This window comes from Balaenoptera borealis (genome assembly GCF_965194805.1).
Source record: "Balaenoptera borealis genome assembly, chromosome: X".
Taxonomy (NCBI): domain Eukaryota; kingdom Metazoa; phylum Chordata; class Mammalia; order Artiodactyla; family Balaenopteridae; genus Balaenoptera; species Balaenoptera borealis.
In genome coordinates, this window is record NC_138881.1 from 128,496,583 (window position 1) to 128,522,085 (window position 25,503).

At 47.9% G+C, this 25,503-nt stretch overlaps 2 protein-coding genes across 5 annotated transcripts in view; one reads left to right on the top strand and one right to left on the bottom strand.

The window, feature by feature from the left end:
* Window positions 1-1,425: 1,425 nt before the first annotated feature.
* Window positions 1,426-8,140, top strand: LOC309620195 (uncharacterized protein; the record flags this gene model as incomplete). Its single annotated transcript, XM_082376246.1, has 6 exons — window positions 1,426-1,491; window positions 5,381-5,388; window positions 6,091-6,148; window positions 6,407-7,155; window positions 7,476-7,604; window positions 7,796-8,140. 6 exons carry the CDS (start codon window positions 1,426-1,428, stop codon window positions 7,905-7,907), a joined length of 1,122 nt encoding a protein of 373 aa, XP_082232372.1. The 3' UTR covers window positions 7,908-8,140.
* A 3,710-nt stretch (window positions 8,141-11,850) lies between these two features.
* GAB3 (GRB2 associated binding protein 3) overlaps window positions 11,851-25,503 on the bottom strand; it is a 61,278-nt gene continuing 47,625 nt past the window's right edge. The window contains exons 7-11 of one of the 4 annotated variants that reach the window (XR_014239454.1): window positions 25,126-25,207; window positions 24,028-24,130; window positions 16,184-16,300; window positions 13,965-14,868; window positions 11,851-12,417 (exon numbers count right to left, since the gene is read on the bottom strand). Coding sequence is in view for 2 of the 4 variants with exons in the window: in XM_082376272.1 (XP_082232398.1) it covers window positions 16,052-16,300; window positions 24,028-24,130; window positions 25,126-25,207 (434 nt within the window). In the remaining 2 variants the exon portion in view is untranslated. Of the gene's footprint in view, window positions 12,418-13,243; window positions 14,869-15,839; window positions 16,301-24,027; window positions 24,131-25,125; window positions 25,208-25,503 lie in introns of those variants that run through there. The other 3 variants (XM_082376273.1, XM_082376272.1, XR_014239455.1) reach the window with 3 other exon arrangements.

A 25,503-nucleotide genomic window follows, 5' to 3' on the forward strand; every position in this document is an offset into this window, starting at 1 on the left:
TGAATTATCTGTTTTAGGTTTGTTTTTGTTTTGCTAATTTTTACACTGAAGTGTTTGTATTTTTCTGATTTTTCTCAGTACTCCCTCACATACCTAAGAGACTAATAATTTGTTGGTTATGTGTGTTGCTAATAGCCCATCACAGTCTACAGTGGGTTTTTCTTGGTGTTTTTTAAGTTAAGAATTGTTCTCGCTTTTAATGTAACATATCAAGATTTTCCTGAGTAGCTTCTTGCTCTTGTATTTTGTTTAAAGCGTTCTTCCTATGCTGAGGTTGTAATTTGTTTTCCCACACCTTCTTCTAAGTTATAACGTTTTTTCCTTTACATTTAAGTAATAATCTAGCCTCAACTGATTTTGACATGTGGTGGTGACACAGGGATACAATTAATTGCCTTTTGTTCTGTTTGTACCCCACGTGGGCAGCCCTCCTTTCCCCAGGAGTGCAGCCTCTGTTCACACATCACGTTCCCATATGTGACTGGCTGGTCAGTCCTGCTGACTGTTTTTGCTGCACCTGAGACACTCACATGGCTTTTCTCCTTTAACGTGTTAATGAGCTTGACTGACTTGATAAGATTCCTTTAATTTATGGCCCTGACAGCTCACCTCTCAGGGGGTATTTGTAACAATAAGAGACTTGAAAAAAAATGTTTCTCCTTCTGGCACAGTTTTTGTTTCTTCCAACCCGTTTGTTTGGTTTCTGTCTTTATGCTAGAGCTTCCCTGAGATGTCTGATAAAATCATTGGCTGTCTGCTCATATTTAAGAGTGAAAGGCCAAAACGCTGATCCGAAGCTCCGACTACATGGGTGGTGCTTGTCAGCTGTGGGGTTCACTGCAAGGTGACCTTGCCGGACGATTTTCTTGGGGTGCCCCTAATATTATGACCCATGTCTTGCCTCTTGGGCTGCTCAAATAGGTCAGAGAACTGTCTTCGAATCTCTAGACCCAATTGTAAAGGTCTGGTTGTCAACATTCTGGAAGAGAGCCGCTGGAAAAGGGCTCGGGAAAGGCTCGCGTATCTATTGTGCATATTTACTTACGTTGTTTTTAGCCTAGTATGCTCGGTCAGATGTGTCTAGCATCCCCCAGGGCAGAGACCCCTTGTTTTACTCTCTCCAGAGACTACACTTCATCTTTTGTGTGAAGCAGGAGAGGGGAAGTCACAGAGGCCAGCCTCCGGGGAGTGGGGGTCTTGCCTTCCCCCGCAGTGTATTTAGGATTCAACTCTCTTGGGTCTGATAAATCATTTACTACAAATCCACCTGCTTTCCAGTTTCCAATACGTTACTGTGTTGTCTTCTTCAGTTCTTCACAGCCGCGTGGGTTTATGCCTTTAACAAATCCTTCACTGTGATTTTAGAGGATGGTTTGGGACGCAGGGAAAACAGAAGTCCGTGGTCAATCTGCCGTCTTTACCGAGATGTCCATGAACAGGTTCTCAAATGTTAAACCCACTTTGCGTACCTGGAAAAATTCCGACTTGTTCGTGCGTATTTTTTAAATTAATTAATTAATTTATTTATCTTTGGCTGCGTTGGGTGTTCGTCGCTGCGTGCGGGCTTTGTCTAGTTGAGGCGAGCTGGGGCTACTCTTCGCTGCGCTGCACGGGCTTCTCATTGCGGTGGCTTCTCTTGTTGGGGAGCACGGGCTCTAGGAGCGTGGGCTTCAGTAGTTGTGGCACAGCGGCTCAGTAGTTGTGGCACGCGGGCTCAGTAGTTGTGGCGCACGGGCTTCGTTGCTCCGCGGCATGTGGGATCTTCCCCGACCAGGGCTCGGACCCGTGTCCCCTGCATTGGCAGGCGGATTCTTAACCACTGCGCCACCAGGGAAGCCCGTTCATGCACATTTTCAGTTTTATAAAGTGCTGAACTTATTTTACTAAAATCTTTAGGATTCCTTTTGTAAACAGCTTTACTGAGATAGAATTCCATACCATGCAATTCGCTCACTTAAAGTGTACAATTCGGTGGTGCTTAGGATATTCACATGTTTGTGCAATCATCACCTACCTCAATTTTAGAATATTTTCATCACCCCAAAACGAAATCCTGCACCCCTTAGCCGTCATCCCCTAGTCCCAGTCTCTCCCCAAGCTCTAGGCAACCACCACGAATCTAATTTCTGTCTCTATAGGTTTGCTATTCTAGACATGTCATACAAATGGAATCATACAATACGTGGTTGTGATACTGTGATTTACAAGAAATATATATTTGGTCGTTCAGATGACCAAATATTTATTTCTCATATATAGTTGGTCTTCAGTCCACAATTCCTGGGTCACAGCTCCCAAAACCCTTCGAATTTCCTACGTGTTGAGAATGACAGAGATGTCGCTTATGACAGGAACGAGGTGACTTTTAGGTGGCGCCTAACAACGTGCCTCCTACTCGCCAGGAGAACCAACCATGTGGTCGGAAGCTTGGAACTTTCAGCCCCACTCCCCGGCCCCACCCGATCTCCGGGGAGTGGGGAGGGGCTGGAGCTTGACTCCATCACCAACGGCCAATGATTTCACCAGTCACACTGTATCATGAAGCCTCCATAAAACCCAGGAGGACTGGGTCCAGAGGGCTCCCGGGTTGGTGAACACGTGGGGGTGCTGGGAGAGTGGCCCCTGGTGACGGCGTGGAAGCTCCGGGCCCTTTCCTCATGCCTCGCCCTGTGCCTCTCTTCCATCTGGATGTTCATCTGCATCCTTTATCATACCCTTTTAGAATAAACTGGTAAACGTAAGTAAGTGCTTCCCCGAATTCTGTGAGCTGCCCTAGCGAATGAGTCAAACCCAAGGAGGGGGACGTGGGGACCTCCCATCTGTAGCCAGCCAGTCAGAAGCACAGATAACAACCTGGGACGGTGACTAGCAGCTCAAGTTGGAAGGGGTGGGCGGTCCTGTAGGACTGAACCTGTAACCTGTGGAATCGGATGCTATCTCCCGGGAGAAAGGGTCAGAATGGAGTTGACTCCTCGGACACCCTGCCGGTGTCCGAGAATTGCTTGGTGTTATGTGGGAACCCACCCCAGCCGACACACACACATCCTGGAATTGGGTCCAGAAATCCAAAGGAGTGGTCTTTTGTGACTGGCTTCTTTCACTCAGCGTATTGTTTGCAAGGTTCATCCTTGTTGTTTCATGGATCTGATTTCATGGTATGGCTGCATAACACTCCATTGTGTAGCCATACCACATTTTATTCACCCGTTCAGCATTTGGTGAACACTTCGGTTGCTTTCGCTCGTTGGCCATTATGAAGAATGATGCTATGAACATTCACGTGCAAGATTTGGTTGGACTTATTCTTGCTTAGGAATTTTAACCTGCGTGAATGAGTGAGATTGATATATAATTTTCTACTTGTGTTAGTGCTCTTTGTTTTGGTATCAAGTTATTGTAGCCTTACGAAATAAGCTGTGTAGTATTTCCTCTTTTTGCCTTTCCCTGGAGGTGCTTGTGTAAGACTGCAATGATCGCTCCCTTTTGATAGAAGGTTTCTGTAAAGTTTTGGGGGCCTCGTGATCCTTTGTAGTAAAAACTTCCCTACGTATTCAGTTTCTCTAATAATTTGTGTTTTCTGTTTTTACTTGAGTCAGTTTTTAATAATATTTTTCTGAGAATTTGCCTGTTTTCACTAAAGTTTTCAAATTCACTCAATATGAAGTTGTTCATACTATCCTCACGTCATTAATCTCTGATGTATTTGCAATTATTACCTCCTTTGCATTCTTAATATTGTTTATTTGCATGCATTGCTTTCTCTTGATTGGTTGCGTTCAATTTTAATCTCTTAAAAGAGCAAATTAGGTCGGTGGTGATTCTAATTTTGCTGTTTATTTTGTTAATTTCTGTTCTCACTTTTATTCATTTTCCTTTCATGGGGTTTATTTCTTCAATTTATTATTATGAAAACTTTCTAATAATCAGCCAAATTGAAGAAGATATGCTATGAACACCCATATACCTACCATCCACATTCTACCACTAACATCTGACTACAGTGAACTATTTGTGAGTCTTTGGACTGAGGATTGGTGTCTTTCATGAACTGTGAGAAACTGACATTATCCCTTCACATACTGCTTCTCTATTTTTTCCCTACTATCTCCTTCTGTAAGGCCGACTGGACAAATGTTTGACCTTCTCATGCTATCTTCCATTTCTCAACTTTGTTTATGTTTTTATCTCCTCATCCTGACTTATCAGTAACTTCAAAACTATATTCTGGTTCACTACATTACTCTTTGGGTTTAGTCTGTTTAACTCACCCATTGAGTTTCTAATTACATCCCTATTTTTATGTCTAGAAGTTCTAAATGGTCTTTTCTAATCCACCTGGTCATTTTTAAATAGTATCTTGTGACTCAGTCCAACTTTCAACTCCTCATCTTCTTTTTTAAATATATAAAACATAGTTATTTTATATGTGAAATCTAATATTTCTAATAACGACTTACTTCTATATGTGATTTTACTTTTTGTAATTCCTATTGATCCTCAGGATTCGCAATTTCTCAATACTTTTGGCCCGAGAGATCCCCTTTCCTTTCTTGGCAGTTGAGTTTTAGATTTAAAAAAATACATTTAAAACTATATTCTCTACCATTTTAAGATGATTTTTATATGGTGGTCATGTGGTTTTCACGGTACCCTGCCTACTGAAGTGCTTCATCAAATTTTAAAAAATAGAACAGGGACTTCCCTGGTGGCGCAGTGGTTAAGAATCCACCTGCCAATGCAGGGGACACGGGTTCGAGCCCTGGTCCGGGAAGATCCCACGTGCCGCGGAGCAACTAAGCCCGTGCGCCACAACTGCTGAGCCTGCGTGTCACAACTACTGAAGCCCGCGAGCCACAACTACTGAAGCCCTTGCGCCTAGAGCCCGTGCTCCGCAACAAGAGAAACCACCGCAATGAGAAGCCCGTGCACTGCAACGAAGAGTAGCCCCCGCTCGCCGCAACTAGAGAAAGCCCACGCACAGCAACGAAGACCCAACGCAGCCAAAAAGAAATTAATTAATTTTAAAAAAGGAATATGTTTTTAAAATATCCTGCTGGTCATCAAGAAGATAACAGCAATACCAATGTTTTTGGAAATGGGCGAAGGATATGAATAGGCTAGTTACAGGAAAGGAAATCCCCAAAGGTCGCAAGAATATAGTAGGAGTGCAGAACGGGTACAGCCATAGCAGAGAGCAGCGTGGCGCGACTGAATCCAATGACGGCTGCCCATCCCTAAAGCCCAGCAATTCTGCTCCTGGGAACTTGCCACTGGTCCCCTTAATGGGTATGTATGAGGATGTCCATCAGGTATTTTTCGCGGAGGCGGGAGTCAGAGCCCCCTAGACGTCCCACTGACCCTCCTTCTGCCCTTATTTCAGACCCTCAGGTGGGTCTGGTTAATTCATGAGCTTCCTCTTGTGATATGGACGACAGCAGAAGCCAACATGCTAGACCCTTGCTCAGTACGTTCTCTGGGCTTTTCCCGCACACGTCCAACCAGTGTCCACGCCTACTCACTACCTACCCATGTGAGTCCGGTTCTGCACTGATGGGTTTTTTTTCTTTTTCCAGTGATGATGATTAAAACCTATTTGCTAAACCTAAAACTAAAAAACTATAAGAATGTCTGCTCATGGCTGCCCCTCTGCAACTCCCACAGGGGAACCTGGGACAGAGAGCTCATTGAGTCTTCCGTAAGTGACTGTGAGGCTTTAATTCCCACTTGGCTTTCGTACAGGACCGCGGCTCGGCCTCCCTAGTCAGTCGGCTGTGGTGGGAGTGGGTACAGCGTGGAGATCAGCAGATGCAGGGCCCCTGCTGCGTCTGGAGAGCCAGTGTTAAAGCTTCACCAGTGCAGCACTGGCAGCCCGGGCGAGGGCGCCTGCTGAGTGAGCGCCCACCTCGGGGCAGCCTCTGGGGCCGAGGGCAGGGCTGCGGAAGGACGGTGACCAGCCCAGCAGGTGGAGGAGTGGCCTGCAAACAGCCGAGAGGAAGCCAGACCGGCCCGTGTCACCTCCTGGCCCTGGGACGCGAGGGGCCGGGCCGGCCCAGGGGGGACCTGTGAGGCCTTGGCTGGCGCATCTCTCAGGACAGCTGACGTGGATCAGCTCTCCGGCAGGAAAGATGCTGTTTCTGGGTTCGGTCAGGTAAGTCAGTGGCTCCCCGCTAAGAGTACGCACGGGAACCTAGCCCGGGTTAGCTGAGCAGCGCTGGCCTATGGCCTGAGCGTCCAGTCCCTCCCCCTCCCCCAGCTCACCCATGGAAGCCCTAACCCCCCCCACGGGATGGACTCTGGAGGCGGGCCTTTGGGAGGTAATAGGGCCTGGACGAGGTCATGCGGGTGGCACCTCCATGATGGGGTCAGTGAAGACGCCCACCAGCCCTGACCTCCCCGCTCGGCGGAGACCCCGCTGCTTGGAGGTCCTACGCTTCCCTTGCTGTTTGCGGTTTACTCTGGGCTTTACCGGGGGGCAGGGTCGGAGGGCTATGGGGGTGCGTGGGTGGCCCTTATTGCCTGGAGCAGATGGTTTGGGAGACGGGGCAAGGCCTCGGGAACGGAAAGGCGGCGTTCCCGGCTCGGTGGTGACTCCGTGGGCACTCGGCGCCCGCCCCACGCCGCCCGGCCCCGGACAGGAGGGGCCGGTCTGCGCAGGCGCATCCGGGGCACCCGAAAGGAGCGGGGCTTCACGCCGGAGCTGAGTCTGTGCAGCCCGACGGGGCCTCCGGGGCGGCCTGCGGGGGGCAGGGTGGCAGCCAATCCGGAGCCGGGAGGCGTCGTCAGGGGTGTCTGCGCAGGCGCCCTGGGCGTCCCGGGGCCGAAGGGGCGGGGCCGCGTGAGGCGCGCAGGCTCTCCTCGGCTCTCAGAGGGACGCGCGGCGGCCATGCAGGCCCCGGGGGACGGCAGCGCGGCAGGCGCAGGGGGCCGAGGTGGCCAGCAAAGCTCCGGGACTCCTGGTTGCCAGAGAAGATCAGGTAGCCCTGAAGGCGAGGGTGGTCCCCGGCGCCCGGAAGCCCGGCGTGGGCCTGGCCGAGGAGGAGCAGCGATGAGAGGCCCTGCTGCAGGCCGTCAGGGTGGGCGGGCGTCACGTGCCCTAAGACGTGGTGGAGGTGCAGCGCTCGTGGCTGACAGGCCTGGAAGAAGACAGCTGGTGCTGTATCCTTTCCGTGGAGCCTCCCTGGGCTGGGGCAGCGCTGCGGTGGCCGGGTACGTGGCGGCCGCCTGCGGAGGGGGCGGAGGGGACGGAGGGGAGCGCAGGGCGCAGTCAGGGGCAGCAGGGGCGGGCAGCCTGGCAGGAAAGGGGATTGTCAATGCCTGAGGAGCCTGGAGCCTGGAGGGTGGGGAAGGACCGAAGGGTTAGGGAGGCGGCTCCGGGCGGTCTCATCCTGGGGTAAAAACGGGCCTCTGAGGTGTGGGCAAGCCCGAGATACCAGCAGATTCAGTAGCGGGTGGTGCCTTAACCACGTCTCCCCCAGCAACCTCACAGTGCCTTTCCGATCCCTCCTGGAGGCACACACGGCCCACAGAGCTCTGATCGCAGGTGCCCAGCGTGACCCAGGCGTGATTCGGGAGGAATATACAGTGGATGGCAGTGCCCTAACTATGTGAGTTCTAGAAGAGTCTGCCGTGGGCGGGGGTCGGTGGCAGGTGCTGGGATCTGATCTCTGTCTTAAGAGTGCTGTGATGGGGCCGCCCATATACGGGCTTGGTATAAGGAGGGGGCTGGGGGCTGGTGCCCTGGACCTACGTGAGCGATCTCCCCTTTAACCTGATTTCCCTTTTCCCTCACTTGTAGTAGATGGACTGCTGAAGACCTTGATCTCTTCCGAATTTCCATCGACTCCATCTTCGATCAGCTTTCCCGGGTGATTGGGAATATTCAGCACCTTTGGCTCCCGCCTCCCTAAAGGCTACGCGAAGGAAAGGGGGCTGAGGGCTAACCTTGTGTCCCCTACTAGGCAAGGCTTAGGGAATTCAAACTTGAGTAATCACCACTTTGTTATTTGGGTTTAATGTTTTGCCAGTACTGGCCCTTGGTATCTCTTGGTTCACTTGTTTGGTTTCCCTGCGGCTCGAGGAGTGGGATGCTTCAATGTGTATTACTGCAGAAAATAAAACTAGGCTACTGTTTTGTGTCACAGTTTCTTTTCAGCTGATGCATTTCTGGATTTTTTATCTTTGTCCTCGTGTTGGAGGGAAGGTTCTGGAATTCAGATATTCCAGTAGTACAAGGTAATTGAAGACAGTTTAGGAAAATGAAAATCAAGCCCGATGTTCAGCACTAACTACTGTCAACATTTTAGAACTATTTTTTGAGTTGTACTTGCACGCTAAATGTATAACGGTATGCGATGTAGAAGTCATCAAGTTTAGCATTCAATTTTTTCCTGACTTTTTTTCATTTAACATACTAGCTTCTCCACATTCTAAAAACTCTTCAAAAATATGTTATTGAGTGAAGGTATATAAGATGCATCATAATGTAATCATTGAACATTTACGTTGTTTTCAGTTTTTTCATCGCTACGGTTAACGATTCAATGGAATTCATGTATGTAATTCTTTCCATGAATGGTTATTTCCTTAAAGTATATTCCAAAAGTTAGAAATATTGATCTAAATGTTTACTTTTCTATTTCTTTTTTGAGACTCTTGATCACAGGGAATTCCCTGTCAGTCCAGTGGTTAGGACACCGTGCTTCCACTGCAGGGGGCACGGGTTCGATCCCTGGTTGGGGAACTAAGATCCTGTAAGCCACGCGGCATGGAAAAAAAAGAGAGAGAGAGAGAGAGAGAGAGAGAGAGGAAACAGACTGTCTTTAAAAAAAAAAAACAAAGACTCTATCACAATTTCTCTTCAGAAAATACACCTACTACCAGATTTCTGGTTTCCTAACATCCTTGTCACAATTGGCTTGGTTTCCTACTAAAATTGAAAACTTGGTTTGCACAAGAATAGAAAAGCCCTAGGCACAGTAAAATAGCAGTGTTGTGGCTGACTGGACTTGTTTCAGATCAGTGCAGAAAAGTGCTGGTACAAGAACAATTAGTTGAGCGTTTGGGCAGGCGGAGTTAGCTCCCTCTGATATCCTTTACCCTGTGATCGTGCTAAACTCACTGACTGGTTCTCCTCACTCTTGTACATTGCATTCGGTTTTCTACATAGACAATCACGTTGTCTGCAGAGAAAATTTTGCTTCTTCCTTTCCGATTGGGATGTCTTTTATCAATTGATCTGTCTCCTCATAACGGGCTGGAGTTTTCTGAATCTTAGCATACCCTTTTCCTTGGGTGCTGGGTATTTTTTTTCCTAAGTATCTTCCAGAACTTCAAAAAAATCTAATATTGTTAACTTACTTGGAAACAGTTTGATCCTTTTGAGTCTTGCCTTGAGACTTTATGGGTGGGAGCAGAGCAGCTTTTAGTTTTCCACACTACTGAGACAAGATCCCTCTGAGTACTGTATATGATGTCACCCGAATTCGGAGTTTGGACTAGCGGACCCTCCGCCCTTGGGCACGGTTCTCCCCCTGTGCCGCTGTGTCCTCTCCGGTCCTCCACCCGCCAGCTCCGGCTGCCTGCGCTCTGCGATCCACCCCCGAGACCTGGGGAGGCGGCTGGACTCGGTCCGGACAGTCCGTGTAGACAGCAAGCTGGGGCAGCTGCACGGCTCACCTCTTCGGGGTCTCAGCTCCCAGAGGTCACTGAGGGTCCTCCCTCGCCTGAGGCCCAGTTTCTTCACAGCCTGTGTTTCATATCTTTTGGCTGCATTTAGGGGATTCTTGCCAGCCAGTGGCGGGGAGATCCGGTCCCTGTTCCTGCACGTGCGTGAGCGGAGTCTGCCGGGACAGAACCCAGAGAGCTCTGGCCGCGTGGGCTGGAGGGAGGGGGACGCTGGTGCTGGGGATGGTGGCGGTGGGCATGGCGATGACGGTGATGAAGGAGCATCTCCCCCGCCGGCACGCAGCAGCTCTGGTGGCTACAGTTATCCTGCCTTTCAAAATATAAGTCAGATCACGTCTCCCCTGCCTAAGTCCCGTCACGGGCTCCATTCTCACCCAGAACATAAGCCAGAGGCCCTTGTAACGGCCAGCAAGCCCCCACACTCTAATCTGTGAATCCCCCATCGCCCCTCTCACCTCCTCTGCTCTCTCTTGCTCACTCCACGCCAGCCACGCTGGCCTCTTGCCTGTGCCCTCAACATTCCGGGTTTTCTACTGACTTAGGGCTTCTGCACAGTCTGTTCTCCCTGCCTTGAATGTGCTCTCCAATACTGCGCCTGGCTGACTCTCTCATCTCCTGCGAGTCGGCCCGGGTCTCATCTTCTCACCCTACTTCTTCCTGCGGCCACCAACAGCGCAGCGTGCAGCCAATCCTCTTCATGCTGTTCTTTTCCACACCACTCATCACCTTCTCTAATACAGTAGAATTTACAAGTTGACTTTTTATTTCCTGCCTCTTCCCCATAGAGATAACCACTATTCTGACTCCTACCACCGTAGAGTATGAAAGTGAATTAAAAGTCTCATGTTGAAGACCTAAACAATGGAAATGATTTAACATTTCAAGACAGATATGAAACAGTTAGGATGCAATTGTTCATACAAAGGTAAGCAAAAGATAAAACTCATGGAAATGGAGGTTTCGACCATGAAACCAAGACCAAAACAACAGTGCTGGACAGAAGCCAAATGGCTCTGATAAGGCAGAGGGGACGCGTGCCATGGATCGTTCTGCCTTCCCCATGGAGCTCCCCCAGGAACCGATGTCTGTACGCGGCGGCAGAGTGGGGTCAGGTTCGTTCCCATCCCCGTGGAGCTCCAGTGACCTGGCAGCCTTGACTGTCCCCGCGGCTCTCCAGCCCCCCTCTGCCGTCGGTGAAGTGCCCGTGGCGGGGAGTGTGCGTCTCGGCTCTGCTGTCTCCCGTCGGGCCCCCTGCTCCAGCCTCCACCACTGCCACTCGCTCTCAGTTGCAGAAAATAAAAACTAAATTTATAACAACAAATGACAATTAAAATAAGGAAATGATAACGATAAATGCAATTTAAGATCAAGGAAAATAAAGAAGTAGAAAGCTGGCAACTTAGGGAGCTGTCTGCTGAAGTAAAGAGGCCAGAGCACGAGGGGCCTGGGGCTCAGAGACCTTTAGGTCAGGTTTCCCGGCCCCTGCTTCTGAGGTTAGCCCTGTGGGCCGACCTGCTCTCCTTTAGGTCAAGGGCTCGGTCTGGAGTGTGTGTCAGGAAAAAGCGTTCATGGTAATCAGCCTCGTACTTGACCAGGGGGAGGAATTTCACGTGGCTTCTCCTCCTTCCTCTCAGCACCAGGACTCCCGTTGGCTGTAGGGTCTCTGCTTTTGGCCTGTTTTCCCCAGACCTGAGCCCCTGCTATTCTGGTGGTCTCTGCCTCACATCGTGGCCTAGAGATGCTGCTGACCTGGCAGCCAGGGCAACTGGGAGTCTCAGCCATAGGGAAAAGGGAGGCGGTGGCACAAGAGACCCCCTCTGGGGAGAAGCAAGCTGGGCGCTGTTGCTTTTTAATGTCACTAATGACAAAGGTGGTGTTATACGTGGTATCTGGCAGAGCCGGTAACTTTACTGCCAATGATCGGAGCTAGTTGCTGACCCAGGTGTCAAGATGTGGTTTGGCTGAGCAGGAGCGGCGCTGCTTACAGCCACCCGCTCACCTGTTTGCAGCGAAGCAACATGGATGCAGGTCATGCCATGGGAGTCAGGTGAAGTCTGTTGTACTTGAAAATGGCAGTGAAGTCTACTTCCGCTTATTCAGGTTTCAGAATGCGTCCCGTAGTTTTTCAGATGTCGTCACTTAAATAAGAGGGCACTTAGGTCACGATTCCTCTCCTTGTAAGACTTTTATTAATGCCAGACATGAAATAGTAAAGGCATAGTGAATTGTGAAACATCTGCACGGTTGTGGATACAAAGGTGGTTTGAACGGGGCCCGAGGAGGAGGCCTTGAGAGGGGGGAGGCCAGGCCTAAGGGGAGCCATCAGTCTCGACCCGGACCCAACGGCCACGACTCAGCTGCTGTTTGCTGCGTGGTGAAGTGGCCTGGACACTGAGTCCCCAGGGTCACACCATGCGCTTGTAGCCAGGCTGTGTGCTGGGCCTCAGGGCTCCTCCCTCCCCGAGGAAAGCTTAACTCCCAACGTTCCTGGGCCTGTGGACTTAGGCTTGAGACCCTTCGGTCCCCCTTTCTGCATGACAAAACCCCTGATCTGGAAGTATTTCCTAATGAAAGGAGACGGAAGGAAACGGAGCAAAAAGGAGCTACAGAAAATAATGCGAGATTAATTGCTGCACTGTCCTGTTGATTCCCAGATCTTCTAGAAAGGTGTACTCTGCGCAGTGTACAGACATGCCATGTGTACTTGACTTGGAGTGGTATCTGGGATCATTTCTGGTAAAAAAAAAAAAACACAAAAATCCCTCAGACCCCATCAGAATCATAGCCCTCCATTACACGTGGATTACCTCTGCCGGAAAACAAGATTTGGCCGGCATCGTTGTGATTTACGGTGCCTTTCCCAGGAGCATATGCTGCCGTCAGCTCAAAACTATCTGTATTTTGTGTCCCTGAATCATTATGCCTTTGTGTAGCTATCCATTGGCAGTGTTATCAAAGCAAGGCATAATCCCATACACCCTGGGAATCCCATACACCCAAGACATAATCCTATACGCCCTGGCGAAGTCATATTTTTTTAAATCCCTAATCACTTCCAAACAAGTCACACTGCTCGAGTGTCTATTGTTTCGTGCAGTAAGCATGTCCCTGGAAACGTTTTGTAGAAACAGATTTTTGTTTTTTGGTCAACTGGATGACATTTCACTGCCGACAAAATTTCAGCTGCCTTTACTATTCCAATCTATCCTCAATCTGCTGAGGTACTTGACACTTGGACGAACAGTTTTTCTGCACTGGCCTTTGTCAGGCAATCAGTGACCTAAACACAGGTGGCCCACACATAGGGAAGCCACCATCTATGGGAACTGGCAGTCCGTAGCCCTGGATTCCTGCCTGAGGCTCTGTGACTCCTTGCAAGTCACAGAAGGAAGAAGGCAGCTCCTTACAGGCTCTGGCCGGGGAGCAGGCCGTGGGCTCAGGGAGCCCTCTCGTGGCTCCATCCAGGCTCACTAAGGACTCTTAACTCAGTCCAAGCCCTTGGCAATTGCCCCCCGTCTTGCTCTGGGAAGAAAATGATGTCACCAGACCGTGCTGCTTTGAACACCAAAATCACTTCTTTTCTGGTCTGAAAAACCAAGATTTTGGCACTTACCTTCGGAGCAGTTCGAGACCCTGAAACCCTGCAGCAAAGCTTACAGTTGCCCTGCCTAACCCTGGCTGCCGCAGACCTGCCCGCCTACGTGATCCGTCCCCGTATATGAGACACCGTGGCCGAACAGTGGGCCAGAACCTGCCGACTACCCAGTTGTTCAGATTTGTCTTCTGGCTGCAGGTGCTCAGAAGGATCAGGTAGGGGCATTAAGTAAAACTCCGTGCCCAATCGAGCCTGTCGTCTGGGTCCCCTGAACCCCAGTGCCCCAGGAAGGAAGGGGTGACAAGATGCCCTCATTGCATGGTGGGAACGTGTGCACGCTCCAGAGCTAGTCACCACTAAAGCAGAAGGGAAACATTAGCCGGGAAACCCGAGACTTGAAGTCACCGGTTTTCGGTTGGTTGGTTTGTTGTTGTTGTTTGGGTCATAACAATCACTCAGAAGCTTGAGTCCAGCACAGTGTGGCCAGGGATAGCTTTCCCCGGGGTGGCAAAGGTTCTTCTGCCAGCACTAGCCAGCTCATGGGACACACATGGCAAGGGGACCATGTGAACCAAGCATGGATTTCACACTGATTGTCGGGAGGTGTCTCTAATGGTAACTGCTGATTACGCTAGAGTGCCCCGTTTGGACACCACACAAAGAAACCCTGGCTCGACAGGCATACCTTTCAAGTGGAAAAGCACCTGCTCAAAATCCTATGAAAGGGAGAGGAGATGATGAGTCATCCCGTGTCTGCACGTGTCTCCCACGCGTCTCCGAAGTTACCCTAAGTGACTGAGGCAGCAGTAGACGGCGGAAGGAGCCGGACTCGCTGTCTCACTCCATGAGTCATCCTGGGCCAAGCGTTCCCTTCTCTGGTTCTTGGTATTGTTTTCCTCGAAGTGGGAGCAGTGATCGCCGCCAAGCCTAGCTTCCGAGGTCTTTGAGGGGAAGAGATGAGACGGTGCGTGTGAAAGCATGCCGGGAAAAGGCCAACAGCAAAGGGACACCCGGCCACAGGCGGCTGCTTAAGCACAACGATGTCCCTAGAGCCACCGGGGGTCATCTGATCTGCTCATGCCGGACCTCGGGACTCAATGCTCCTGTCACTGGCATTGTCTTCCTGCCACCATCCCTAGGCTTGGTGTCTTGCACTGTGTCCTCAGGGGTGGGGACAAGATGGTGTCCAGGCGCGTCTCTCCTCGGATCATTCATGATTCCAGCGGAAGCACAGGACAGAGGTCGAGACTTCAGGCGCTGGAGTCAAAAGATGTCATCCCGTTGGCTCCAATCTGCACGTCAAAGGCTCCACTGGAGAAGATTTCTGACGCCTCTTTTGCTTTGGTGGCTCCCACCCTGCCGGGATGGAGCTGTCTACGTCCCGGCGCACCGGCCTGAGGCTCGGCAGGGGCGAGCGCGGCCGCTGACGAGGGCCGGCCCCGCTCAGAGCCCCTGCCCGCAGCCCAGCGCCGTCACGCTTTGGACTGCCTCTCGTCCGTCCACTCCTGCTTTGTGCTCTGCAGAGCTTGCGTCTTCTGCTCGTCCACTTGCACGTAGTCTACTCTCTGCTCCTCTGAGAAGAGGAGTTTCTGAAGGGGGAGAACAGAAAGCTTTCGTTACATCCAATTTAAAAATTCGGCACAATGTCAGTCAGTCTCTGGTGGCTTACAGTGTCGAGTATTGGCTGGCCCTCCCTCCTGGGTCGTCACTTGCAGAAGTGTCACGCTGCGTGTGAATGTGCGTGAATCTCTCCTCACCTCTGCTCCCTTCAACTTGGCCCTAGCCAGCTGACTCGCCTTGACCAGTATAACGTGAGTGGGGTGACGGGTGCCCCTCCTAAAGAGAAGAGAGGCGTCCTGCGATCCTGCACTCTCCCTTTTTCCCCTGCCAGGACGCCGGCCGGCATGCCTCACGTGGGGACCGTGACGGACTGTCCCACAGGCGACAACTGAGAAGCCTTTGCGGTCGAAAGCCGCAGAGATTCGGGGCTTGTCTTCACTGCACAGCCGACCAGAACTGGCTAATGCACCGTCTGTGCTTCTCTGTCTATCCTGCTGACCAGCTTTGCTGGACTATCATTTTAGGTTTGTGGAATGAAACGAAAGGTAAAGGGCAAGTGGGAGCTCATTCAGCAAAAGGGAAGGGAAGCCTCCCAGACTCTTCTTTTCTCCACACACACAAAATGAAATTACACTGTATATTCTGTTCAGCAAGTGATTTTTCTCATCAAACAATAATACACTGGTAGCGCAGTCTAGACTACGACCATCCCTTGCTAAGAAATATTTAGCCGTTGTCCACTGCTTACCAGCCACTCATTCCATGGCTTCCCCTGTGCAGTGAGTGACAACAGTCAATGGCTAAGGTCCCTTACACGTATTGACTCACTGAATCCTCACGACAGGCTTCAACGTAGGCGTTATTTCTGCTGACCACTCCACAGACAAGAATACTACTCAGAGGAGTCAAAACTGCCCAACCTGGCACTTGAGGCCCTTGACGGAGCTGTTTCAAAGCCAGCTGACAGCTCCCGTCACCACTTCCCAGAGTCTTGCCAAACGGGGCTGTTACTTCTTCCCTCAGCAGGCCCTTCCTATGCCTGGACTACACTTTACCCCACCCTCATCTCTGCCAGAGCAATTTCTCAACAAACCTTGTGGTCCGAATTTTGAAGAGCACGAAGACTACGTCCATTTACACATAGACGTGCAAAGAACGTTCCCCCCGAGGGAAATACACCAGGGCTTCTGGGCGGCAGAATTAGGGCTGATTTTAAGACTCTTCACTGTACGTGTCTGTATGTCTCAGACTTTGCAAAGAGAACATCCATGGTGGAATCATCGAAACAAAATCCAAACCGAAATGGAATCTCCTGGGAATTCTCAGACACAGAGTACTTCCTACCTGCTGCACAGGGGCTGGTGACGCTGAGTTGAAGTCCAGGGCTAAATAATCCAGGCTGAATTTCCTCGTCCACGTCAGGGCTCCACTGCTCAGCAAGTTGGCTTCTCCGTGCTCCTCCTAGAAACCAACGTCACAGGATGCGCGTTACCGATTTCGGGCCGGGCCGCCCAGGGGAAGAGCAGCTGCCATCGGACAACAGCGGCCCGACGAGTCCTGTGCAGCTCGCGGCCTGCACCTCGGAAGGAGAGCTGGCTTTGAAATACAGTACAGCCCATTTGGCCTTCACATGAAGCTATGCCTTCATTCACCATTGAAGCAGCTGGCCAAAATCTCCCCCAAGAAGAAATCATTTCACGGATCTGACAGGCCCACGATACCTTAGAGACTTGAAATCCTGAAAAGGTCAATCACACTTACGAAAGCTTTCGTAAAGACATCCCAAGTGCATTTAAAGATACTTTATACAATACAAACAGGGATAACGTGTGCAGCACACAGCCATGGCATCTCCATCCGGCTTCAGACTACACCACCGCTACACGACACACACGGCACATGCCGAGGGCCCCCTTCTACTGCTGCCTTCTTGCCCCCCAAGGGGGTGAGTGCTATCCTGAACTTGGTGTTTACCACTTTTGTTTTTAAAGATGGTTTTATGAATGTGTGAGTGTCCTTAAGTGACATACTGTTTTGTTTTGCCTGTTTTGAACTTTTATCAATAGAACCGTATTGTATGCATTTTTGGTGACTTCAATTTGCGCTCCATTTACATACTTCACATTCACCCATGTCAGTGCCCTATTTCATTCATTTTCATTAGCATACATGATTCCATCGCATAATTTATTTAACTGTTCCACCAACAACAGACATTTGAGTTGTTTCCAGTTTGGAGGCTCTTACAAGCAATGCTGCTGTGAGCATTCATGCACCTGTGGAAGAACTTCTAGGGCGTGTCCCTGGGATGGGGGCCCCTTCAACTTGACTATCACCAGCCTGATATGAGGAAAATGGTACTTTACTGTGATTTGATTTTCCACGCCCTTGAGAACTGAATTAATTGGCCATCCTTTCATATGTTTACGGGTCATTTCTTTTTTTCTCTTCTGTGAATTATCTGTTTTAGGTTTGTTTTTGTTTTGCTAATTTTTACACTGAAGTGTTTGTATTTTTCTGATTTTTCTCAGTACTCCCTCACATACCTAAGAGACTAATAATTTGTTGGTTATGTGTGTTGCTAATAGCCCATCACAGTCTACAGTGGGTTTTTCTTGGTGTTTTTTAAGTTAAGAATTGTTCTCGCTTTTAATGTAACATATCAAGATTTTCCTGAGTAGCTTCTTGCTCTTGTATTTTGTTTAAAGCGTTCTTCCTATGCTGAGGTTGTAATTTGTTTTCCCACACCTTCTTCTAAGTTATAACGTTTTTTCCTTTACATTTAAGTAATAATCTAGCCTCAACTGATTTTGACATGTGGTGGTGACACAGGGATACAATTAATTGCCTTTTGTTCTGTTTGTACCCCACGTGGGCAGCCCTCCTTTCCCCAGGAGTGCAGCCTCTGTTCACACATCACGTTCCCATATGTGACTGGCTGGTCAGTCCTGCTGACTGTTTTTGCTGCACCTGAGACACTCACATGGCTTTTCTCCTTTAACGTGTTAATGAGCTTGACTGACTTGATAAGATTCCTTTAATTTATGGCCCTGACAGCTCACCTCTCAGGGGGTATTTGTAACAATAAGAGACTTGAAAAAAAATGTTTCTCCTTCTGGCACAGTTTTTGTTTCTTCCAACCCGTTTGTTTGGTTTCTGTCTTTATGCTAGAGCTTCCCTGAGATGTCTGATAAAATCATTGGCTGTCTGCTCATATTTAAGAGTGAAAGGCCAAAACGCTGATCCGAAGCTCCGACTACATGGGTGGTGCTTGTCAGCTGTGGGGTTCACTGCAAGGTGACCTTGCCGGACGATTTTCTTGGGGTGCCCCTAATATTATGACCCATGTCTTGCCTCTTGGGCTGCTCAAATAGGTCAGAGAACTGTCTTCGAATCTCTAGACCCAATTGTAAAGGTCTGGTTGTCAACATTCTGGAAGAGAGCCGCTGGAAAAGGGCTCGGGAAAGGCTCGCGTATCTATTGTGCATATTTACTTACGTTGTTTTTAGCCTAGTATGCTCGGTCAGATGTGTCTAGCATCCCCCAGGGCAGAGACCCCTTGTTTTACTCTCTCCAGAGACTACACTTCATCTTTTGTGTGAAGCAGGAGAGGGGAAGTCACAGAGGCCAGCCTCCGGGGAGTGGGGGTCTTGCCTTCCCCCGCAGTGTATTTAGGATTCAACTCTCTTGGGTCTGATAAATCATTTACTACAAATCCACCTGCTTTCCAGTTTCCAATACGTTACTGTGTTGTCTTCTTCAGTTCTTCACAGCCGCGTGGGTTTATGCCTTTAACAAATCCTTCACTGTGATTTTAGAGGATGGTTTGGGACGCAGGGAAAACAGAAGTCCGTGGTCAATCTGCCGTCTTTACCGAGATGTCCATGAACAGGTTCTCAAATGTTAAACCCACTTTGCGTACCTGGAAAAATTCCGACTTGTTCGTGCGTATTTTTTAAATTAATTAATTAATTTATTTATCTTTGGCTGCGTTGGGTGTTCGTCGCTGCGTGCGGGCTTTGTCTAGTTGAGGCGAGCTGGGGCTACTCTTCGCTGCGCTGCACGGGCTTCTCATTGCGGTGGCTTCTCTTGTTGGGGAGCACGGGCTCTAGGAGCGTGGGCTTCAGTAGTTGTGGCACAGCGGCTCAGTAGTTGTGGCACGCGGGCTCAGTAGTTGTGGCGCACGGGCTTCGTTGCTCCGCGGCATGTGGGATCTTCCCCGACCAGGGCTCGGACCCGTGTCCCCTGCATTGGCAGGCGGATTCTCAACCACTACGCCACCAGGGAAGGCCCTCCTTTGCATTCTTAATACTGTTTATTTGCATGCATTGCTTTCTCTTGATTGGTTGCGTTCAATTTTAATCTCTTAAAAGAGCAAATTAGGTCGGTGGTGATTCTAATTTTGCTGTTTATTTTGTTAATTTCTGTTCTCACTTTTATTCATTTTCCTTTCATGGGGTTTATTTCTTCAATTTATTATTATGAAAACTTTCTAATAATCAGCCAAATTGAAGAAGATATGCTATGAACACCCATATACCTACCATCCACATTCTACCAGTAACATCTGACTACAGTGAACTATTTGTGAGTCTTTGGACTGAGGATTGGTGTCTTTCATGAACTGTGAGAAACTGACATTATCCCTTCACATACTGCTTCTCTATTTTTTCCCTACTATCTCCTTCTGTAAGGCCGACTGGACAAATGTTTGACCTTCTCATGCTATCTTCCATTTCTCAACTTTGTTTATGTTTTTATCTCCTCGTCCTGACTTATCAGTAACTTCAAAACTATATTCTGGTTCACTACATTACTCTTTGGGTTTAGTCTGTTTAACTCACCCATTGAGTTTCTAATTACATCCCTATTTTTATGTCTAGAAGTTCTAAATGGTCTTTTCTAATCCACCTGGTCATTTTTAAATAGTATCTTGTGACTCAGTCCAACTTTCAACTCCTCATCTTCTTTTTTAAATATATAAAACATAGTTATTTTATATGTGAAGTCTAATATTTGTAATAATGACTTACTTCTATATGTGATTTTACTTTTTGTAATTCCTATTGATCCTCAGGATTTGCAATTTCTCAATATTTTTTGCCCGAGAGATCCCCTTTCCTTTCCTGGCAGTTGAGTTTTGGATTTAAAAAATACATTTAAAACTATATTCTCTACCATTTTAAGATGATTTTTTTATGGTGGTCATGTGGTTTTCACAGTACCTTGCCTACTGAAGTGCTTCATCAAATTTTAAAAAATAGAACAGGGACTTCCCTGGTGGCACAGTGGTTAAGAATCCACCTGCCAATGCAGGGGACACGGGTTCGAGCCCTGGTCCGGGAAGATCCCACGTGCCACGGAGCAACTAAGCCCGTGCGCCACAACTGCTGATCCTGCTTGTCACAACTACTGAAGCCCGCGAGCCACAACTACTGAAGCCCTTGCGCCTAGAGCCCGTGCTCCGCAACAAGAGAAACCACTGCAATGAGAAGCCCACACACCACAACGAAGAGTAGCCCCCATTCGCCGCAACTAGAGAAAGCCAGCGTGCAGCCAAAAAAATAAAAAGAAAGAAAGAAAAAGAAAATAAAGAACAAAGCTGGAGGAATCACACTCCCTGATTTCAAACTATACTCTAATCAAAGTAGTGTGGTACTGGCACAAAAACAGACACATAGATTAATGGAACAGAATAGACCCCATAAATAAATCCATACTTATATGGTCGATTAATCTACGACAAAGGAGGCAAGAATATACAACGGAGAAAAGACAGCTTCTTCAATAAATGGTGTTGGGAAAACTGGACAGATACATGCAAAAGAATCAAACAGGACTACTTTCTCACACCATATACAAAAACAAATTCAAAATGGATGAAATTCAAGTACAAGACCTGAAACCATAAAACTCCCAGAAGAAAACATACACAGTATATTCTTTGACATGGGTCTTAACAATATTTTTTGGTTATGTCTCCTCAGGCAAGAGAAAGAAAAACAAAAATTAAATGAAAGGGACCACATCAAACTAAAAAGCTTTTGCACAGCAAAGGGAACTATCAATAAAACAAAAGGGTAGCCTACTGAATGGGAGAAGATATTTTCAAATGATACATCTGACAATAGGTTCATATCCAAAATATACAAATAACAAATACAACTCAACAGCAAAAAAACAAACAACCTGATTAAAAAATGGGCAGAGGACCTTAATAGACATTTTCCCAAAGAAGACATACAGGTGTCCAACAGATAGATGAAAAGATGCTCAACATCACTAATCAGCAAGTAAATGCAAATCAATACCACAATGAGACATCACCTCACACCTGTTAGAATGGCCATCATCAAAAGAACACAAGTAACAAATTTGGTGAGGATGTGGAGAAAAGGGAACCCTCTTACACTGTTGGTGAGAATGTAAATTGGTGCAGCTGCTATGGAAAACAGTATGGAGGTTCCTCAAAAATTAAAAATATGATTCAGTAATTTCACTTCTGGGTATATATTCCCCCCCCCAAATACAAAAACACTAATTCGAAAAGATACATGCACTCTCATGTTCATTGCAGCACTATTTACAATAGCCAAGACATGGAAGCAACCTCAGTGCCCATCAATAGATAAATGGATAAAGATGTGGTATATGGATGTGTATATATATGTGTGTGTGTGTGTGTACATGTGTATATATATGTATATATACACACACACACACAATGGAATGTTACCCAGCAAAAAAAAAAAAAAGAAATCTTGCCATTATGACAACATGGGTGGATCTAGAGGCTGTTATGCAAAAGTTAAATAAGTCAGAGAAAGACAAATGCTACATGATCTTACTTATACGTGGAATCTAAACAAAACAATAACAAAAACCAAACAACAGGGGCTTCCCTGGTGGCACAGTGGCTAAGAGTCTGCCTGCCAATGCAGGGGACACGGGTTCGAGCCCTGGTCCGGGAGGATCCCACATGCTGCAGAGCAACTAAGCCCACACGCCACAACTGCTGAGCCTGTGCTCTAGAGCCCACAAGCCAAAACTACTGAGCCCACGAGCCACAACTACTGAGCCCGCGAGCCACAACTACTGAAGCCCATGCGCCTAGAGCCTGTGCTCCACAAGAGAAGCTACCACAATGAGAAGCCCGCGCACCACAACGAAGAGTAGCCCCCACTCACTGCAACTAGAGAAAGCCCGCGCGCAGCAATGAAGACCCAACGCAGCCAAAAAAAAAAAAAAGCCAAAAACAAAAAATGAAAACAGACTCATAGATACAGAGAACAAATGGGTGGTTGCCATAAGGGAATGGGTGAAGAGTGGGCGGAATAAGTGAAGGGGATTTGGAGGTACACACCTCCATTATATAATAAGTAACCCATGGGAATATACTCTACAGCATAAGGAACAGGATCAATAATATTGTAGTGTCATAGAGGGACAAATGTTTACTAGACTTATCATGGTGATCATTTCATTCATGTATGCAAATGTCAGTCATTATGTAGTACACCTGAGACGAACACAATGTTGAACGTCAACTATATTTCATTAAAAAATAAAGTAGCTAAAGAAGGATAGGTGACTTTAATAAAACAAAACTTGTATTTCAGCCCGTAGCCTAATTTTTACATTCAGATAAGAACTTGTCCTCAAAGAGAAAAAAATTATGCATATGATTATGTACAAAATCGAAACTGAATTATATTAGTTCTGTCCACCAAATGGGTTGTTTTGTGGAACAACTGAAATAATGTAAATCAAAGTCATTTGAAAATATCATATTACTGAATTTAAAACACACAACTGAATGAGATGGGATAGGCTTTAAATTCATTTATGTGGTGGTTCCCTCAGAGCTACCTTCCTTCAGCCAGTTTTCTGGGCTCTTAATCTACTGTGTCATATTGCCTAGTAATGTACAGAGACAGTCATTAATCAATGATTATAAACAGGCAAGAAACCAATCCTGAATTATGTTGTTAACGAAACACTGGTCTTTCTCACAACCTCAAAGATCAGAAATAACTGCTAGTGTCTGGAATGACTCTGCACTTGCTTCTATGAGGCTATAGATTCACTTCCCTTCTCTGTTCTCTGGAGACAAAGCACAGCTGGGCAGTATCTTTTATAAGAGTGTTTTCTTCTAGAAGTTTCCCAAGGGCCATTACTAAGTGTGAAAAATATTGGGTATACCACAGCAGACTGGATATGAGCCACTTTCCACCTGCATATGGATACTCACAGCACTTTCTAATCTGTCAAATAGAAAGGCAAAATGAAGCATTTAATTGCTGCTTCACTGGAGATGACTGTTTTGAGAATTTTAAATGCCTGTTACTGTCACGTATAGGAAGGCAGAGTTCTCTTCTCGAAAGTATATAGTCTCAGTGCCTTGAACACTGTCCTTCTAAGATCTCTTTTTCAAAATTTCATAGTTTAAACAGAGATTCTCTCTAGAGTTCCCTACATTTTAAACATCTGGCTAAAGGGCCTGATAATTGCCAGAGGTGCTAAAAGACCCTCTTTCTCTTCAGTAACCCATTCTCAACAGAATCCAAAGTAGAGAGAATGGAAGGGACAACAGAGGGCAGGAGGAGAGATTGAACCATAAATCGTTCATCAAAGGATCGAGATGTCGGGTCTCTGTGCACTCTGGGCCACAGAAAGACTCTACCAGGAGTCTCCAGAGACTAGACCCATCCATGACGTGGGACACTGGGCCACCCTCCCAACAGGACTCTCAGTGACTGATCTTTGGTAAAGGTTCGGAGGCAGTCAGGGCAGGGCTACCCGGTGGTGGGGAACATCCAGTGTGTGAGTTTTCACAGCTTAGACTCTGGGCACCCAGGGAGCTACAGACCTACTGGGGTCAAACACGATATCCCAGCCACGGTGAAAAGAATTGCTAGCATTTCCATTTTCCCATTACACGTTGCAGCCCTGGGTATACTTAAAACTGTGGCCTCAAAATGGTACGAGGAGCTGAATATTGCAGGAAAGAAAACCGACTTCATAACAACTTGTTCCCAGTCTGGAAAACACTGTAAGCTGGTATTACAGTCAAGTAATTGTTTTAAGATTTTACGGGACTTTCTGAACGCTATGTTTCCTTTACAATGAACTGATAAGAATATAGATTGGGGTGAAGAATAAGAAGAGTGTGAAAAATATAGGATTACCATTTGCATGTAGCTTTGTTCCTCTTCTCTGGAAACAGAATTGGCAAAAAATCTTGCAGAATTAATACCATTTCTTTCTGGAGAGAGAAAGCTGGTTCGATTGCTAAGAACAGAAATATAGATGAGGTCAAAGCAATGTCTTACAGCTGCTCTGAAAGCCAGCCAAGAACTGACATGGCCCCTCTGGGGTTTCGGCCCTCGCCCCTCGCCCCCGCTTCCCCATGCAACTTCCTTCTGGCCAAAGCAATTCCTGAACCAGGAGAGAGACTACCCCGCAGCTGCCGTCCTGCTATGGGGCAAAGGGTTCCCAATTCTCAAAGGCTATTTTTTTCCAGGCCCTCCATGTGACACAGCTCATGAGCTTTCTAGAAAGAGACCAAGGCATCATATCATTTAGAGAAAAACAAAACAAAACAAAAACGCTCCTTTGAGGCTCTTGTTTCCATTCAAAGCAACCAGGAAAAGTAAGGAAGTGTGGTCATTCCTTTGATAGGATGAGACCAAGACTACGAATCCACTTTCATCCTACTCCCAAGTTAGAAGCAGAGGCCAAGGCTCTGCAGTTCTGTCTGGAAATGTAGTTCACTGCAGAATTCTGCTTTACAGAGCCATTGTGTCCTGCGGCATATAGGGTGAACTAAGAAACTCCCAGGCCAGGCTCAGGACTCTGAAATTCCTACAAGGACTGAAATTGCTACAAGGTGAGATGAGAGAGTGCAGATACATTTGGGGGTTTGTCTACTGAGTCCATGTGAATTGGGATTGAAAAAGAACCTTTCTCTGTTGGTACTAGGGTTGTAGCATGTAAATAAGGATCTAAGGGACAGCTATCTCAGGCCGTGAGGATTGTGCAACAGAGAAGCAGACGTGAGAGAGAGGTTCCCAGCAGCACTCTCGTTCCCGATCCCATTGTTCTGGGAGATTCACTTATGGTCCTTCCTCTGTGACCTACAAAACACTTCCGGCTCGGGATAATAAATCCCATCCCTCGTTCGGCTTAAGCTAGATCGAGTGGGCTTCGACTACCTTTAACCACCGAGGCCTGAGTAACGCTGGGAGTGCACCAGATGAGGGCCCTGTGAGCAATCAAAGACTCACCAAGGCACAGTGCGGGTTCTGGTGAGAGACGTGTGTTCCCGGATGGTTGAGAGGCTTTTCAGGTCCAGGGGAGGTGACCGTGCTACAAGATAACACATGACAACCAACATGGTAAGTTCTCAGGGGTTCAAGGCCAGAAACTGAAGACTATAAAACTATGCCATTCCATCAGATCCACATTTACTTACGAGCAGTACTGGTGATGATGGTGCTTTTCGCTGTCCTACCCTTCCCTGCCTCACTGGGAGCAGAGGGGACGACCACCGAGCCAGTGGCCACGTGAGCAGCTGGGCTTACATCCAGTCACTACACACTTACTGAGAACTCACTGTCAGGCGTGGCTCTAGGTGTCCCAAACTGCAACCGTACCTTTCTTCC